Source organism: Cervus canadensis, chromosome 2, assembly GCF_019320065.1.
Source record: "Cervus canadensis isolate Bull #8, Minnesota chromosome 2, ASM1932006v1, whole genome shotgun sequence".
Classification (NCBI taxonomy): Eukaryota; Metazoa; Chordata; class Mammalia; order Artiodactyla; family Cervidae; genus Cervus; species Cervus canadensis.
This window is the reverse complement of record NC_057387.1, coordinates 75,481,647-75,498,692: the sequence shown is the minus strand read 5'-3', so window position 1 is coordinate 75,498,692 and position 17,046 is coordinate 75,481,647. Positions and strand designations below refer to the sequence as shown.

The 17,046-nt window shown below is 35.1% G+C and overlaps 1 protein-coding gene across 5 annotated transcripts in view; it reads left to right on the top strand.

Annotated features, from left to right (window-relative positions):
• LEPR (leptin receptor) overlaps positions 1-17,046 on the top strand; it is a 90,188-nt gene that overhangs the window by 61,194 nt on the left and 11,948 nt on the right. For all 5 annotated transcript variants that reach the window (XM_043461056.1, XM_043461058.1, XM_043461059.1 and 2 more), the window contains 8 exons: positions 2,670-2,869; positions 5,695-5,843; positions 6,930-7,089; positions 7,207-7,289; positions 10,969-11,185; positions 12,911-13,093; positions 14,499-14,594; positions 16,388-16,490. In XM_043461056.1, coding sequence (XP_043316991.1) covers positions 2,670-2,869; positions 5,695-5,843; positions 6,930-7,089; positions 7,207-7,289; positions 10,969-11,185; positions 12,911-13,093; positions 14,499-14,594; positions 16,388-16,490 — 1,191 coding nt within the window. The remainder of the gene's footprint in view (positions 1-2,669; positions 2,870-5,694; positions 5,844-6,929; positions 7,090-7,206; positions 7,290-10,968; positions 11,186-12,910; positions 13,094-14,498; positions 14,595-16,387; positions 16,491-17,046) is intronic.

The window sequence follows — 17,046 nt, the reverse complement described above, 5'->3', positions numbered from 1 at the left end:
AAACATTTCTTATAAAAATGTCATGATAGTGATAGTCTTGTAGGTTTATTCCTGAAAGAGGAAAGTAGAATATACTTAATTGGGAAATTTTGGGGGAGTTAAATAAATTGGTGATTCTTGAAAAAATTCACACACAAAAAGTTGTAATTTGTTTTTACTTCAGATTATTTTTTCTGATGATCAGTTAATTCTCCACAATTGCTTTTAATGTGGAAAAATAATTAATATGTAGTTAATGAATGAAATCCCCAAAACTAATGTCTATACATTTTTAATTTGACTTGGAGAATTGACTAGAGGAAAATATGAAGGATTATAGAAGCCTCATATCATTTGCTGAAGATTAAGGTTTTAGGAAAAATTGGAGGTAGTGGCACAGAGATTGTGAGAGACAATATGAGTGGTTTTTATAAATAGGTAAGATTATTTTTTTAATTGAACAGTAGTTGATTTACAGTGTTGTGCTAGGTTCAGGTGTGCTGCAAAATGATTCAGTTATGCATATATATATATGTGTGTGTGTGTGTGTATATGTATTCTTTTTCAGATTCTTCTCATTATAGGTTATTATAAGATACTGAATGTAGTTCTCTGTGCTACATAGTAAATCCTTGTTGTTTATCTATTTTATAAACAGTAGTATGTGTCTGTTAATCTCAAACTCCTAAATTATTTATTTCTTCCCTCCTTTCCCCTTTGGTAACCATAACTTTGTTTACTTCACAGTGCTTAAACTATTCTAGTAAAGAGTGATTTCATTTGTTTTTTACCCTTCTCTGTTTTAAAAAGAATTCAAGTTCATTGTCTTCCTATAATATTCTCCTTCTCTTTGTAAATGCTTTTATCTAAAATGTGTTGATTAGGATAAGAATGACATATTTTCATTTTTATAATACTCTTTAGTAATTTTCAAGAGTGTGTACTACTCTTAAACACCCTGTCTCCATTTGTATCAGGACTTTCAGTTTTATAGCTTGTGCTCATTCATTCTTAAAATCTAAAGTTTCTACTTGAAAAACAAACACATTTTCTCAAATAATGTGTTCTGATCTATTCCTACTGCTACCAATCTATTCTTACATAGTATTAGAAAAAACGGGGCAATTTCTGCATCTCTCATGTGAGAATAATAGCTGTCTTCATCTTACTTGATATGAGTACTTTAAAATCGATAGGATGTTCACTGTATACCACATTACTTTTGTAATCTCTTTACTTTCTTTCCATGACATTTTCAGTGGTGTGTGTGGATGACTGTTCTCTAAGCATTTTGAGTCATTTATCTTTCCTAGTATTTTCAGAAGAACCCTGAAACTAGCTGCATATGCTTGGTCGAGTTTTTAAACCTCTCTAAGCTTCATTTTCCTAATCTGTACAATGGAACGAATAATAGGACTTGAAGGGTTTCTGTGAGAATTAATAATATTTTATTTAATTATAATTAAGTGATATGATTTCTTCTGGTAAACATTCAATAAATGTTTGTATCTATCATAATGATAGTGATGCTAATCTTTGAATTCCAGGTGGACTGCTAATGTGCTTCTGTACAAGATGATGACTCCTCATCCCACTGTTTCATCTAACCTCACCCATCACAGTCTTGCACATAAACACACACATACACAAACTCACACATGGTTGTAATTTTGAGGAAATAGGAAGAAAAAGGTGTCACAAAAAATGGAAAATAAGGGACAGAAAAATATAGATATTCCATTTTCATGTAACCTCTTTACTCCCATTCCTAAGGAAATAGTAACTGCTACTTTTAGCACTTAACTACTATATTTAAAGCAAATAATGGCAGAAGAGTTATTTCAAAGAAGAGGTGAAATGCTTTATATTCTGTAAGGTATAGTGTTGATTGGGATGTAGTGATAAAAATATTTTCTTAATTTTCTTCTCTGAGAAAATAAGTGATATGCCTGACTGTATGCCTGCGTGCTCATTCATGTCCGACTCTTTGCAACCCCATGAACTGTAGCCCACCAGGCTCCTCTCTCCATGGGGTTCTTCAGGCAAGAATACTGGAGTGGGTGCCATTTCCTTTTCCAGGGTATTTTTCCAACTCAGGGGTTGAACCCATGTCTCCTCTGCACTGGCAGGTGAATTCTTTACCACTGGGTCACTTGGGAAGCTCATCTGACTATACGATCCATACATAAGTCAAGAATTGGTATTATTTTAATTATATTGCTTTAAACTAGAATATATTAGGGCCATGTCAATTAAGATATAATTTACTATCAATTATGTTTTCAATTTGTGGTAGAATTTAAAGTGCAAGGAATTTACCTTCCTTTCCATCTCAGGAATGTCCCATTATAATTTATGATATTTATTTTAAATATTCGATCACTGAGCTATATTGGCATAGCTTCCAAAGTGGTGTAAGTCCTATCTCTAATTGGATCCTTCTCTCCTTATTAGAAAATTGTCATTTACTTCAATTGCATACCCACTTACTGTCAAGTGAAATATTTAATAAGCGTTTTCTATTTTTATGGAAAGATTGTAATTGCTGGGAATTCAAAAATGCCTTTCCAGTAAGAACAACTACTTTTAGATGGAGCAAAAACTGTCTATTTTAAATAAGAAGTCTTCTCAGATATCTTATTGCTTTCATCATTGTTGTATACTTATTGGTTGTTTTTGTATCTTTTAAGGAGCAGCCTTTACTGTTCTGATGTTCCATCTATTCATCCTGTATCTGAACCCAAAGATTGCCACTTGCAGAGAGATGGTTTTTATGAATGCATATTTCAGCCAATCTTTCTATTATCTGGCTATACAATGTGGATTAGAATTAATCACACGTTGGGCTCACTGGACTCTCCACCAACTTGTGTCATTCCTGATTCTGTGGGTATGTCAAAAACTATATGTATGTCTTCATTTTTATTAGCAGATTTGGATTCAGACTGATTCAGGGTGACAGTTGAAATTTGCTACTTTCTGATCACACTAGATTAAAAAATTATTTCCCTATTTGCAGTGGGATTGAAAAGACAATCAGCCTTAGACAATTTTACAATTTTTATTTTACTTGTAGCACAATTTTTAGCAATAGGAATATGTTTAGCACATTAATTTGCTGAGTTATATCAGTTACTGGGTTTGAAATTTGGTACTAATATTATTCTAAGTAATACACTATTTTACGTTTTTTTCTCAATATATATATGACAACATCTGATGTTTTTAATCTAAAAGTTTAATTTGGATATTCTGATGGTTTTTGAAATCTGAGTAGTCATAACTCAAGGCTTTAATTTGTAAGGCTGGGTAGAAAGCAGAAGGATTCAAAATAACTCAAGTGAAATAAAGAGAAAATAATCAAGATGATGACATCCATCATAGTATTTTAAAAAGATATTTTAATTTCAAAGGACAAAGAGAACCCTTGGAAATTTTGGTATATCGCTCCAAGTATCACTGTGAAATCTTTGAAAAATGGCCCACTTATGATTGTCCGGCAAACACAGAAGAGTATCTTTTGATGCAGCATACTATTTTGTTGGGAAATTATACCAAAAATTAATATTAGTCCATTGTATTTTCAGATAATTAATACATATCTGACTTCAAATCTAAATTTTGTTAGATATAGGATGAAATTGTCATAATCAAAAAAAATTTTCTTTCAATATGAAGTCCCAATTAATTGATCTGCCCTCTTCAGGCCTCTCACTAGTTTGGTTCCATTTTAAGTGATTTTATTGTAAGGAGTACTTCTCTGATACTAAATATCCTAGGATAGCAAAGAATTCTTCTACACCCCTTTCCACAAACATGCACAGATACACCCTCACATCTATTATGTGACAACTGCAGCTTGGATTCAGTTTGATATCTGAACAATTTTTGCTGTTACTCTTTTCAGTACTAATATAAGGCATTTAAATTGGACTTATATTGCCTACTAAATATTAGAAGACACTGTGAAAATTCAACTTTGGGAATGACAGCTCCTCATTTTACTAGCTTTGTTAACTTGGGCTAGTTGCTTAAATGCTCTGAGACTATTTAATCATCTATAAAATGTGGAAAACTCCTTCTATTTCCCTAAGGTCGGTATTCTGGGGATCACATGAACTATTGTACTTCAAATCATTCCTTGTACAAACTAGGCATTCGTGGAATATATAGATGTGATGTCCATATGATTCAGTTAAGTGCAATCACAGATTTAATGCCTTAGGGTCTTTTGGAAGCTCATACTTCTTTTCTTGAGGAGGAATTATTAATACCTTTTCAAAAGGTAAAAAATTTGTCATCATACTTGTTGGTGAAGAATGTCTTCTTGGCATTTGAGGAATTGAGTAAGCATGAGATATTGAGTAATAATAAAACAAAGTTTAGGAGTTTTGGTTATCCACAGTCTGAAGAAGTATTGTTGATGAAGTCTGAAGCTTCGAAGGTTGACACTATTGTGGTTATGCTTTGAGATATTAGTTCCCAAATACACTGAGTTTGAGTATTGTCTTTTGCTATTTTTTTAAAAAGCTCTTGCCATCTGGTCCTCTTTGCCTCTGTTTCTACCTTAAGAAACCTTGAAATGTTGGGAGTAACTTGGAGGCACACATGAATCTTTAGCACACCCCTGGCAAATCACTGGCATAATATCACCTGTCGAGCCTAAATATAAAATGTCTTGGGAATGTATACAGAGATCCAAGCCCCCTTGGCCACCAGAGTCAAGAGATCAAAAGCTATCCCTGAATGGCAGCCACAAAAAACAAATAAGGAAGCAGATGAAAAGCCAGACACTTGTAAGAGTGTCCCTCTGAGAGACACTGGTGCTCTGGGGTGGCGTAATAAGAGCACAAAGACAGCCCCTGCCTTCTGGGGTCCCTGGAAAAGTTTACAGTTAGCCCTTAGCTGTGTGTTTAAACAAAACCCTGCCCTTCAGGTTGCAAGTATGATAATAAATTAGAGGTTTCCTTCACAAAAAGACTGAAAAAAAAAAAAGCTTACTTTCCTCAGACTGTGAGAACCAAGGCTTTACTCTGCAAGACTACCTCTGACCTTAACTAGAAATACCTTTTAACAAACAGTAGAAAAGTTTGAAACCACATGTGTGGAAATGGATGCACTGTATAGTTTTTTGCTTTTAGTTAAAGTTCTATATAGAACAGAGTTTGCTATTAAATTTTTTATGTGTTCAGTATGGTATCTTTTGCATGCAGAGACAATAGCTCCATTTCCAATCAGGTCTTACTATTAATGTGCAGAATGACATGGACAATGAATTGACCTTTTTTCAATCAATAGCTCTATTTGCAAAATAGACATAATCTCTTTCTTACGTATCACATAAAGTTATAGGGGATAAAATTAGACAATGAATAAGAAAATTATGAGAAAGAGATGTTGCTTTATAAATAGAAGGTATGGAAGATTATTGTTGCTAAGTCGTGTCTGATTATTTATGATCCTATGGACTGTAACCTGCCAGGCTCCTCTGTCCATGGCATTTCTTAGGCAAGAATACTGAACTGGGTTGCCATTTCCTTCTCCAGGGTATCTTCCTGACCCAGGGATCAAACTCACATCTCCTGCTTGGCAGGTGGACTCTTTACCACTGAGCCTCCTGGGAAGCCCAGTGGAAGATTATAAAATCATAATAACATTTAAAAACATTGTTACTGTTTAAATTACTGTTACATAATACTTTAAATTTTTTTCCAGTGAAACCACTGCCTCCATCCAGTGTGAAAGCAGAAATTACTGTAAAAATTGGATTATTGAAAATATCTTGGGAAAAGCCAGTCTTTCCAGAGAATAATCTTCAGTTCCAGATTCGCTATGGTTTAAGTGGAAAACAAGTACAATGGAAGGTATTTTTTACCTGGAAATTTCTTCAACTTGCCTCACTAAATATTATTTCTTATAACTGTTTAAGAATTTTATTGCATAAGCTTTATTTTACTGGCATAAAAATACATCCTCCTGTGTTCTGTAGTTCTTTTTGTTAAATTTTTGTTGTTGTTCAGTCACTCAGTCATGTCCAACTCTTTGCGATCCCACTGACTACAGCACAACAGGCTTCCCTGTCTTCCACTATCTCCCAGTTTGCCTAAGTTCTATCCATTGAGCTGCTAACCCTTTCAACGAATGAAATGTCCTGTGATTGATCATTTCCCAAGGTGTGTTTTATAAAACATTGATCCCATAAAATGTTTCTTGAACAAAGATCACATTAAATAAAGTTTACAAACCTTGCATCACTACATGTCCCTAGTGTAGCATCATGATACTTTGCATGTTAAAGGTTTGGAGAAGTCCTGAATTTAAGAGACATTTGTGACTTTATTTCATACTGTTTCTCAAACTCATTTTACTAAGGAATGTTTTTCCCTCTAACACACATATTCAATGGAACACATTTTGGAAGCTGCTTTTATCAAACAACGAGAATGACACCACAGTGGCAAGTGAATATATGATACCTTTTTGTTTTGGTTTTCTGACAGCAGCCTGCAAAACCTAGAAATAACAGGAGCTCCTGTTATATCTAGATCACAGTGATTTCAGCTGAATGTGACAGTTTACCTACTTACTAAAGAGACTGAATATCAGATAGGCCCTATATAGTAGGCCCTATCTAACCACTAGGTTAAAATTATTAAAAGTCAGTGGACAGAGGTTAGCAATAGGGTAAGAGGGTGATTGGGAAGTGAGGTTGCAAGAGAGCTCTTGTCCTAGTCTTGTCATGAGATGGAAATAACAAGATGGCTGAGGCAATCCTTAACTTGAAGGAACTCACATTGCGAGCCTAGTAAATTTCTAAAGTCAGAAAACACAAAGTCAGTTCTCTCTTAGCTTTGGAATAGTGTTAGAGTTTAAAATAAAATGCAGCTCAGGGTCTTTTAGCTACATGTGTGTTAATAATGATCAGTCTAATGATTTGACTTGTTTTACAGATGTTTGAGGTATATGATGCAAAACTAAAATCTACCAGTCTCCCAGTGCCAGACCTCTGTGCAGTCTACACTGTCCAGGTGCGCTGTAAGAGGCTAGATGGGCTGGGATATTGGAGTAATTGGAGCACCCCAGCCCACACAGTTGTCATGGATGTGAAAGGTCTGTAGGGATTTTGTGAATGTGCCTTAAAAATGCCTACGTGTGTGCTTCAAATATGACTGAAAGATAATCCTTCCAAGATCATATGTAAGACATAGGCTCCTTGTCTTTTTGCAGTTCCTATCAGAGGACCTGAATTTTGGAGAATAATTAGTGAAGACACCACTAAAAAAGAGAGAAATGTCACTTTGCTTTGGAAGGTATTCCTGATTTTCATGTTATTTAAACTTTTACTTTTATATCTTGACAGATTTGCTTCGTTGTAAAAAGATTTACTCAATAATACCATCTTTTGTAAACTTTGCAATCCCACATTTATTTCCGTTTGAAGATGTTGATTATGGAGAGCCGAGATGTAGAGTGAAGGAAGCACTGATCTGGAGTTTGGAGACTTTAATTCTGTTTTTTGTTGACATGGTGTAGTTAATCAGTGTTATTTTGACAGTCACTTAGACCTTTCACCCTCAGTTTCCTCGTCTCTATCAACATAAGATTGGACTGGATAATATCTAGTGTTCGTTCAAGTCCAAAAAATTCCATTAGTGTTTAATCCTAACCTGAGTAAACGTGGCCTTCCCTACATACCTCAAGGACATTGAGATTGTTCTTTCTGTATGATGGCAAATATACAGCAGATATTTCTAAAAACAATGAGTATAGAACTTAGCAATTTTGAAAGCATTCTTTCTCCCAAATGAATTGACTTCTGTCCCAAGTGAATGTATTTACTTTTGTTAGAATTTTCAGGGGATACAAACATTCAATCCTTACGAACATCATTGGTCATTAGGGAAATCCATACTGGAACAACAATGAGATACGCTACATACTTTTTAGAATGGTTAAAATCCAAAAAACTCACATAAATTGTTGACTAGAATGTGAAGCAACAGGAACTTTTATGCTGGCGGTAATGCAAAATTGTACAACCACTTTGGAATATAGTTTGATAGATTCTTATTAAAAAAACTTTGGTACTTTCATATAATGGAATAATGTGTGTGTGTGCTAAGTCGCTACAGTCCTGTCTGACTCTTTGTAACCCTATGGACTGTAGCCCACCAGGCTCCTCTCTTCATGGGATTCTGTGGGAAAGAATGAGTTGAGTGGGTTGCCGTGCCCTCCTCCAGGGGATCTTCCTGACTCAGGGGTCAAACCTGCATTTCTTACCATTGACAGGCGGTTTCTTTACCACTAGTGCTGCCTGGGAATAATATTCAGTGATAAAAAGAATATAAAGCCACAGAAGGAATGGATGAGTCTTAAATGAATGTTGCTAAGTGCTAGAAGCCTGTGTAAAGGGCTACATTATGATTCCACTTAGATGACATTCAAGAAAAGATAGATGTAACTATAGAGACAGCAAAAAGATCAATGGTTTCCAGGTGTTTGGTTGATAGGGAAAGGTTTGAATGGGTGAAGAACAGGGGATTTTTTATGATGGTGAAACTATTTGGTATAATATTGTCCTAGTGAGTACATAGCCTTATGTATTTCTCAAAATTCATAAATCCTTATAAAAAGAAAACCTTAATGTATGCAAATTAAAGATAAATTGTTAGGAGGTTGGAGAATCCTAGGATGGAGTTCAGACTGCAACAAGAGAATCTAACTGTACTACAAGTATATGAAACCACCTTACTGAAGGAGTTGGGCAAAAAAGGTCCAGGCCTAGGGAAGCTTTTTAATGAGTAGATTCTCAAGAATAAAGTCAAAAGGAACTGTACACAACCATTGTATTCTAGTTGGTAAGTCATTTTTCTCACAAGGTATGGGTTAACAGTTTTGGTGTTATTAGATATATACATTGGAATTGAACAACCAAGTATTGGATGATGGGTAGTAAGAAGGACTCAAGTTCGTTACTGTTGAATTGATTATAGATAAGCAAAGAATGATCCATGTGGTAATGGATTAGGGTATGAACTCATGTTTAGCTTACTGTGGATACAGATAGATTCACTTAGAAATTTTCAGTGGGAAGAACCTCCAACCAAGAATACTCTACCCAGCAAGACTCTTGTTCAGATTTAATGGAGAAATCAAAAGCTTTCCAGGCAAGCAAAAGTTCAGAGAATTCAGCACTATCAAGTCAGCTTTATAACAAATGATAAAAGAGGTTCTCTAGGCAGGAAACACAAGTGAAGGAAAAGACCTACACAAAATAAACCCTAAATAATTAAGAAAATGGTAATAGATCATACATATCAATAATTACCTTAATGTAAATGGATTAAATGCACCAACCAAAAGATATAAACTGGCTGGGCGGATGAAAACATATGCATGCATGCACTTCCACTTACCATATCCCTCTACTTAACCCCCTAAATTATATGTAATTATTTTATATTGTTAGGTTAATTATGTTTCCATTACAGCTTGTAATTATAGTTCTCTTTTATCTTTTGTCTGGCTATTGATTGAGAAATTTTCATAGATATGTGTGTATATAGATATAGTACACACACATGCATTTCCTTAATCTGTCAACTGAGAAAGCCATATTCTGGTAGTAGCAACATTCTCAGACTTGTTTCTAATACTGTTCTCCAATAAAGAAACTAAGGCTCTGTGAAAAAATGCTTGGTAATAGGTCTGGGGCAGGAAATAAACAAGATGAGCCTAGAGCAACTTGCAGGACTAGAAAGTAAGGAAGTTTATCATCAATTTTACTTGAGGGTTTCAAAAGTAAACATTTGTATATGAAAACTGACAGATTGTTTAAAAACAAAATGCAACATTTGTATGATTTTTCATTTATTTCTTGCTGTGCTGTGCTTAATTGCTTAGTGGTGTCCAACTCTTTGTGACCCCGTGGACTGTAGCCTGCCAGGCTCCTCTGTCCATGGGGATTATCCAGGCAAGGAGTGGGTTGCCATGCCTTCCTCCAGGGGACCTTCCCAACCCAGGGATTGAACCCAGGTCTCCCGTGTTTCAGACGAATACTTTACCATCCGAGCCACCAGGGAAGCCCTTATTTCTTGCAGTGGCTGCTAATATCTTCTCACCACCTACCCAGCTTCTTCTAAGACTTGCAGCGCTATAGTTATGTGTGTTTGTATTTATGTTTCTCAATTTCTCACTTAGAAGAAGAATCTCAATGACAAAAAAAATGAGAAGCACTGCTCTAGTCTGTTGCATAGTGACAAGCTTTCTAAAGGTTGACAGGGTATTAGTAGCACTTAAATCTTACCTGAAACAGGTGAAGGTGATGGGGAAAGTGGGATGTATTGTTATGCTGTGTAGGATGGGAGGATAGAATTGTACTAAGAATGTATTTTACACTGGCATCTTGGTGACCTGGTATGATTTTTTTAACTATAGGACAGACGTTCTGGGGTGCCTTGTACACTGTCCTGATGCTGTCTATGACTTGTAGTGTCAGCATGTCATGGGAAGAAAAAAAATGACCAGTCTTACTAAGATTAATAGAAGTGGTGATTGATTTCATTTTAGCTCTTTCTCATTGCTGCTTTACAGAAACAGAGGGTTATTCCTTTTTTTTTTTTTTGCTTTTTAGATGAAGAAACTCTCAACTCCCTATTAGTCTTTCTTTTCTCTAAAATTAGAGTTAAACTTCTTGGTAGAAAAGTATCCTATTTATATCCATACTTCATTATCTTCAAATGATTTATTCTCTGAGTCCTAAAGAAAAAAAAACATAAGGAGAAAACAAGTTTCTGATGTTTCATAGTCACCCAGACAGCTTCAGGGAGACTGTCAGAGCAGCCCACACCTCAGCCTTGAATTCATCAGGGCTTGCTCTGGTCTGGCCCCTGCCTACCAATGGGAAATGTTTAATCAGAGTTCTAGGAGCTCGGCTGGTATAAAAAGCACTGTAGCCCTTCAACTAATCAACTTTTGTGTTTACTGTAGCCCCTGATGAAAAATGACTCGTTGTGCAGTGTAAGAAGATACGTGGTAAAACATCATACTTCCCACAATGGAACGTGGTCGGAAGATGTGGGAAATCACACTAAACTCACTTTCCTTTGGACAGAGCAAGCACATTCTGTTACGGTTCTGGCCATCAATTCAATTGGTGCTTCTTCTGCAAATTTTAATTTAACATTCTCATGGTCTATCAGCAAAGGTAAGAAAAGGTATCGGGTATTAAACCTGTGCTCCTTTTAATATTTAATCTTTGCAAACCCCTCCCATTCTAAATGATCTTCCAAGAAGCCTATGATTCTGTGAATCAGTCTCTTTTTTTACCTTTTATCTCTGCTTTGTCTAAAAAATAATGTAAGAGTATATCCCGATTATGTGATGTGGTCCTTGGCTTTTCACGTGGTAGAACATGGTAGAACATTGTTGAAATCATACTATAATAAATGTGAATGTTCTGATAAATCTAATACTTAAAACTTCTGAGCCAGTGCAGGTTGTAGGTGAATAAATCTCTCTCTCTCTCTTTATATATGTATATACATATGCATATAATGTGTCCATATATATACACACACACATATTACTAGATAAAATACACGTGTGTGTCATATATACTACATATATGTATGTGACATATAACATACATATAACATTAGATAGGTGCAAGTAATTGCTTAGATTTGAAAATAACTTGTATTTTATTTAATATGTGATGAACCCTCTTTTATTAATGTTTATATATTTGATTAATCAAGGAATTAATAACCACTCTATATAGGAGCTTGTAGCTTGTATGGTATATTCAAAGTACAATTTTTAATGAAAAATTCAAATTTCACTTTCCCTCTACTAATCATGTACCTTCCTGAAATATTTGCTTATTGCTTTACATAGATGTGTCCTATCCTTTTTTTTAAATCTCAGAATACTTTCTACCTTTTCTAGAGTATTTTATATCCTATCTTATATTGTGATTACTTGTGTACATATAGTGTAAACTTTACATAAGTTTCACAGCATTTGCACTGTATTTTGCTCTAAAATTTTCAATCAGTATGTTCTGTTAATAGAATTATTTGTTTAATGCTGCACCATGCTAGGTGGTAGAAATGCCAATGTGGGTAAAATTATAATGGTCTCACAGAGTTCAATAGATGAGACAGATTTTAATCAAATAATCATATAAGTTAATGCCTGTTTACAAACTGAGATGTATGTTCCTAGGAAAGAAATATAATTTCATAAAATAAAAAAAAATAGGAGCCTAAACCAGTATTGAGGGTCAGAGAAGTTTTCTTGAGGATGTGGTATAGGAATTGAACTTCCATGAAAGGTGGGAAGAAGAGCTCCCCTGAGAAGAGGAACTGTCTGACCAAAAATCCTGCAATCCAGGAGAGGACACGAAGGAGGATCGCCAGGGACGTGTGTGTGTGTGTGCGCACGTGCTCAGAAAAGCCTACAGATGTGCTGAGACATGGCCCTTAGGGCATTGTAGGCATGATGAAAATTTTGTCCTCACTTGTGGAAGTCTGGAGGCTTTGAAGTGGGACTCTGTGCAGAGGGTGTTAAAATGATTAGTTTTGTGCTTTGAAAGCATGATTCCATCAGTGGGAGAGAACAGTTGGGGGGAATTAGGATAATTAATAGGCTTGTACATTACTACAGAAGAGAACATCTTATGACCATATCCAAAAATCTCTTTTTTGGATTTTAGGTCAAATATTATTTATCAATAGCATGTATTTCCACATCTCTCTGCTTATATAACTTCTGTGATACAAAAATAATTGCCATGTTTTATATTTATTTGTGTAAATATCTGCCTTCTCTTCCTTCTTCCTTTTTTACTAGGTTGTAAACTCTAAAGGCAGTTTGGAGATTTTCATTAATGTTGAAGTTAAAAGTAAATTTCCTTCTTTCCCCTCAGTAAATACCGTGCAGTCACTCAGCGCTTACCCCTTAAACAGCACTTGTGTAATTCTTTCCTGGACGCTCTCACCCAGTGATTACAACCTGATGTATTTTATTCTTGAGTGGAAAATTCTTAATGAAGACAGTGAAATTAAATGGCTTAGAATCCCTTCCTCTGTTAAGAAGTATTATGTCCACGGTAAGCTTGCTGTATTTTGATAAGTTTTTCCTATGGGTTAATATGACCCTACAGATTATTAATTCAAATAACACAGTTAATGAAAAATTCAAAAATATAGATAATGCATCTTACTACCTTTAATTCTGTCACCTTGTCACCAGCATTTAATTCTATTTCATTGGTTTTTCACTTAAATATATATAGTTGTAATCATATTGTATCATTTATAACTTTTCTTCTGGTTGGTTCCTTTGATATATCAAAAGCATGTTTCTATTTTATCCCCAATCCTTTAACCATTATTAATGATTATATAGCATTTTACTACAAAATATACTTAAACCATTTATTTATTTGAGAACATTTATGTTGCTTCCAGTTTAATCTTTTTTTAAAAAAATGAGTTTTAATGGCTTTTGATATCTACTGCCATATTGTTTTCCCAAATTATATACCAACTTATGATGCCACTAGCAATGAGTAGGAGGGCCAGGCTGAAGGTCTGATTAATAATTTCCCAAAAGTAGACCAGTTACCCTGTAAGGTGATTAAAGTACAAAATGTGAGTGCATAGTACAGAATCTCCAAGTCTGAGGAAGCTTTAAGCAGGTAAGCTGAGGATTGCCATAGTACTATTTACAATGTCATCCCAAAGGCTCATACTTTTCATTCCAAAGACCCTAGAGTTTAGCACCAGAGTAAAGAGAAACAAATGACTGATGGAGAACTAAATTCAGTTCATTATTACCATTGTCCAGGTGGTTATTCTGTGCTTCAAAGGGATTTATCTCTCATGGAGTAATATTTGTGTGTCATTAGCATTTGTGAAAATGATAGATCACCAATAGATCCATTTTGAGCTTTGCTATGGAGATGGCCATCTTCCATAGATCTAGACACTTGGATATGTACAAAGATTCCTGGTCTCCATTCCCAAGTTCTTTACATAGGATCTCCTAAGACTTTAATCTCCCAACTCCCTTGAATAGGGAAGCTGAGTAAACTGAATTCCTATGGAAAGGGAATATTGCTGGCTTTGATCTTGTGGGAAAAGAGGGAGAGCAGATTGTCCTGGAAAGGGAAATGGAACAGCTCATACACCCCGAACTTGAACAAACTGACTGTCGCTGGAACATGCCTTTGAAAAATTGCAATTTTCTATCTCTGGGTAAGATTTTTAAAACATTATTTGGAGAATTATTGGTGTTACTAGGAGAATTTAGAGTGCTCAGATTGTTTTTGAAACTCCCCAGTTATATTTCAGTCCATAGATAGCAGTCATCAGTTTTTAATCCAGTTTCAATCCATAAAACATCAGTTTTATGAGCATGAAAATATGAGTCACTTAAAACTTTTATGTAGATTTCACTCATTAATATTAATTCAGTAGGGATGACTCTTTAAAATATTTTTTTCTCCTCAGATCATTTTATCCCCATTGAGAAGTATCAGTTCAGTCTTTACCCAATATTTATGGAAGGAGTAGGGAAACCGAAGATAATTAATAGTTTTGCTCAAGGTAAAAATTTTTACTTTTAGTTTCCTTTTACACAGATATGTGGCTTCTTTCTTAGTTAGCAATAATGCTGCCATCTGATTATTCTGTTTCTGATGGAATCATGGAAGAACCCAGAGTCTTCTATAGATGTGTAATGGGTGACTGTGTTAAGGGTATATGGTCCCATGGTGTCATTAAGAATAATCAGGCATGATATTGTGCTCTTATACTGGTAAGTAACACTTTCAGTCTCAAATTGGGTAGAAAGTTGATTGTTGTTTGGTCGCTAAGTTGTCTCCAACTCTTTGCAACCCCATGGACTACATCATGCCAGGCTTCCCTGTCCTTCACTATCTCCCAAAGTTTGCTCAAACTCATGTCCATTGAGTCAGTGATGCCATTCAATCATCTCATCCTGTTACCCGCTTCTTCTCTTGCTGTCAGTCTTTCCCAGCGTCAGAGTCTTTTCCAGTGAGTCTGCTCTTCACATCAGAAAATTGATGGAAACAAAAATGGAAATATCCATCTATGCCACAAAATATATCATCATAAAGGTTAATTGAAAAAATATTAATTCGCTGCACAATTAATATAAACATACCTACCCCAAACAATAAGCTTTGACATACTTACGGAGTCTTTAAATTTTCATCATCTTCTAAAGGAAAATTTTTCTGAAAATAAAACTGGAGAGACAGTTATAGAAAAAAGTTCACTGGGTGTCATATTTCTGATTCATCTTACTGTACTTGGAGCGGGAACACTTTGATTTTACTATTATTTTTCAAGTTGTTTTAAAATCTAAGTGACCCAATAAAGAAGTTTCAAGAGAGAAATATTTTACTTGGTTTTAGAAGTAAAATAATTATATAACTTCATTCATGTATTGTTCAACAAATATATATTGAACACTGTTCTAAGCATTGGGGATTGAATATTGAACATCAATCTGTGCCCTACATGGAGCTTAAACTCCAGTACTCCAATGACAGATGATAAACAAATAATATAGTGTCATATAGAAATAAGTATATGAAATACAAATAAACGTAAAATGAAGAGAGAGAGTTAAAATGTGGTGCTTTAGTGTGTGTGTTAGTCGCTCAGTCATGTCCTACTCTTTGTGACCCCATGGACTTTAGCTCACGAGGCTTCTCTGTCCATGGAATTTTCTAGGCAAGAATACTGGAGTGGGTTGCCATTTCCTTCTCCAAGGGATCGTCCCAATTCAGGAATTGAATCCAGGTCTACCCACACTGCAGGCATATTCTTTATTGTCTGAGCAGTAATGATGGCCAAAAATGATGGTCTTTTTCTCTAAGAAGGTGATAAGTCCTGCAAGGACCAAGGGGAAGAACATTTGAGCAAGGGGACAGCAAGTGCAAAGACCCTGAAGAGTGAGCATGCTTGGTGGTCCAAGAAGCAACAAAGAAGTCAATGTGTCTGAAGTGAGCAAGATAGAAATCAATGGGTCTTGTAGATTGCCTTCTCCAGAAGCAGATGACTGAAGCAGAGAGCCATTATAACAACTTTAATTAACACTTTGACTCATATAATTGAAAAGTGATCAGATGGAGAGAGCTGGCAAATAAATACTTTTGAGAAAATGTTTTGCTACATTATGAGAAGCATAATTCTGAGCAAAATAGTAATTATTTTATGATCAAAACTATACTTAACGTCTTTCTGATTTTTGTATCTTTAAAGGTCATTCAGATTTATGATGAAATCAGAAAAAGGTCTGTTATGATTTTTGATACAGAAAGATATTACTTCCTCAAGATTCTGAGTTGTGTGAATTTTTTCTTTTTTAGATGATGAAAAACACCAGCATGATGCAGATCTATATGTAATCGTGCCAATAATAATTTCCTCCTCAATCTTATTGCTTGGAACATTGTCAGTATCACATCAAAGGTATTGTATATGGTGTTAAAAATCTCGAACATGTTTAAACCACTTTAAACCCAAATCAGAAACACTAAAATATGCTACATATTTTATATGTATTCAGTATACAATAAGATGGCATAAGAAGAAAAAGGATTGCTTATTTCAGGAATCCACACTGCATTTTGCTAGCACACATAAGCCTCAGGGAAGAAATTAGATTTTTAACAAATGTATATACATTCATGCATTCATGAAATAACAAGCTTATAACAGAAAAGCCTAGGCAGCATATTCTTAGAGGTGACAGGAATGACTTTCAGAATTGTAAATCTAGGTTGAGGACTTTTAGTTGCAAAGATTTATTTGGAACAGTCAATTCACTTATGGTTAGTAGGCATCCTGCTTCTTAAATTTTAGCACTGTGGGGCTCCATTCTGTCTCATTTGAACTGCTTGAATGGTTCTTTATGTGCCCCATCACTCTGTTCTGAGAGGTCCAGACCATTGAGGTTATTTCACACATGGCAAATCTCTACAGAAATTTTTGTCTTCTGGCAATGAAGAGGGAAAAGTGATTTTAG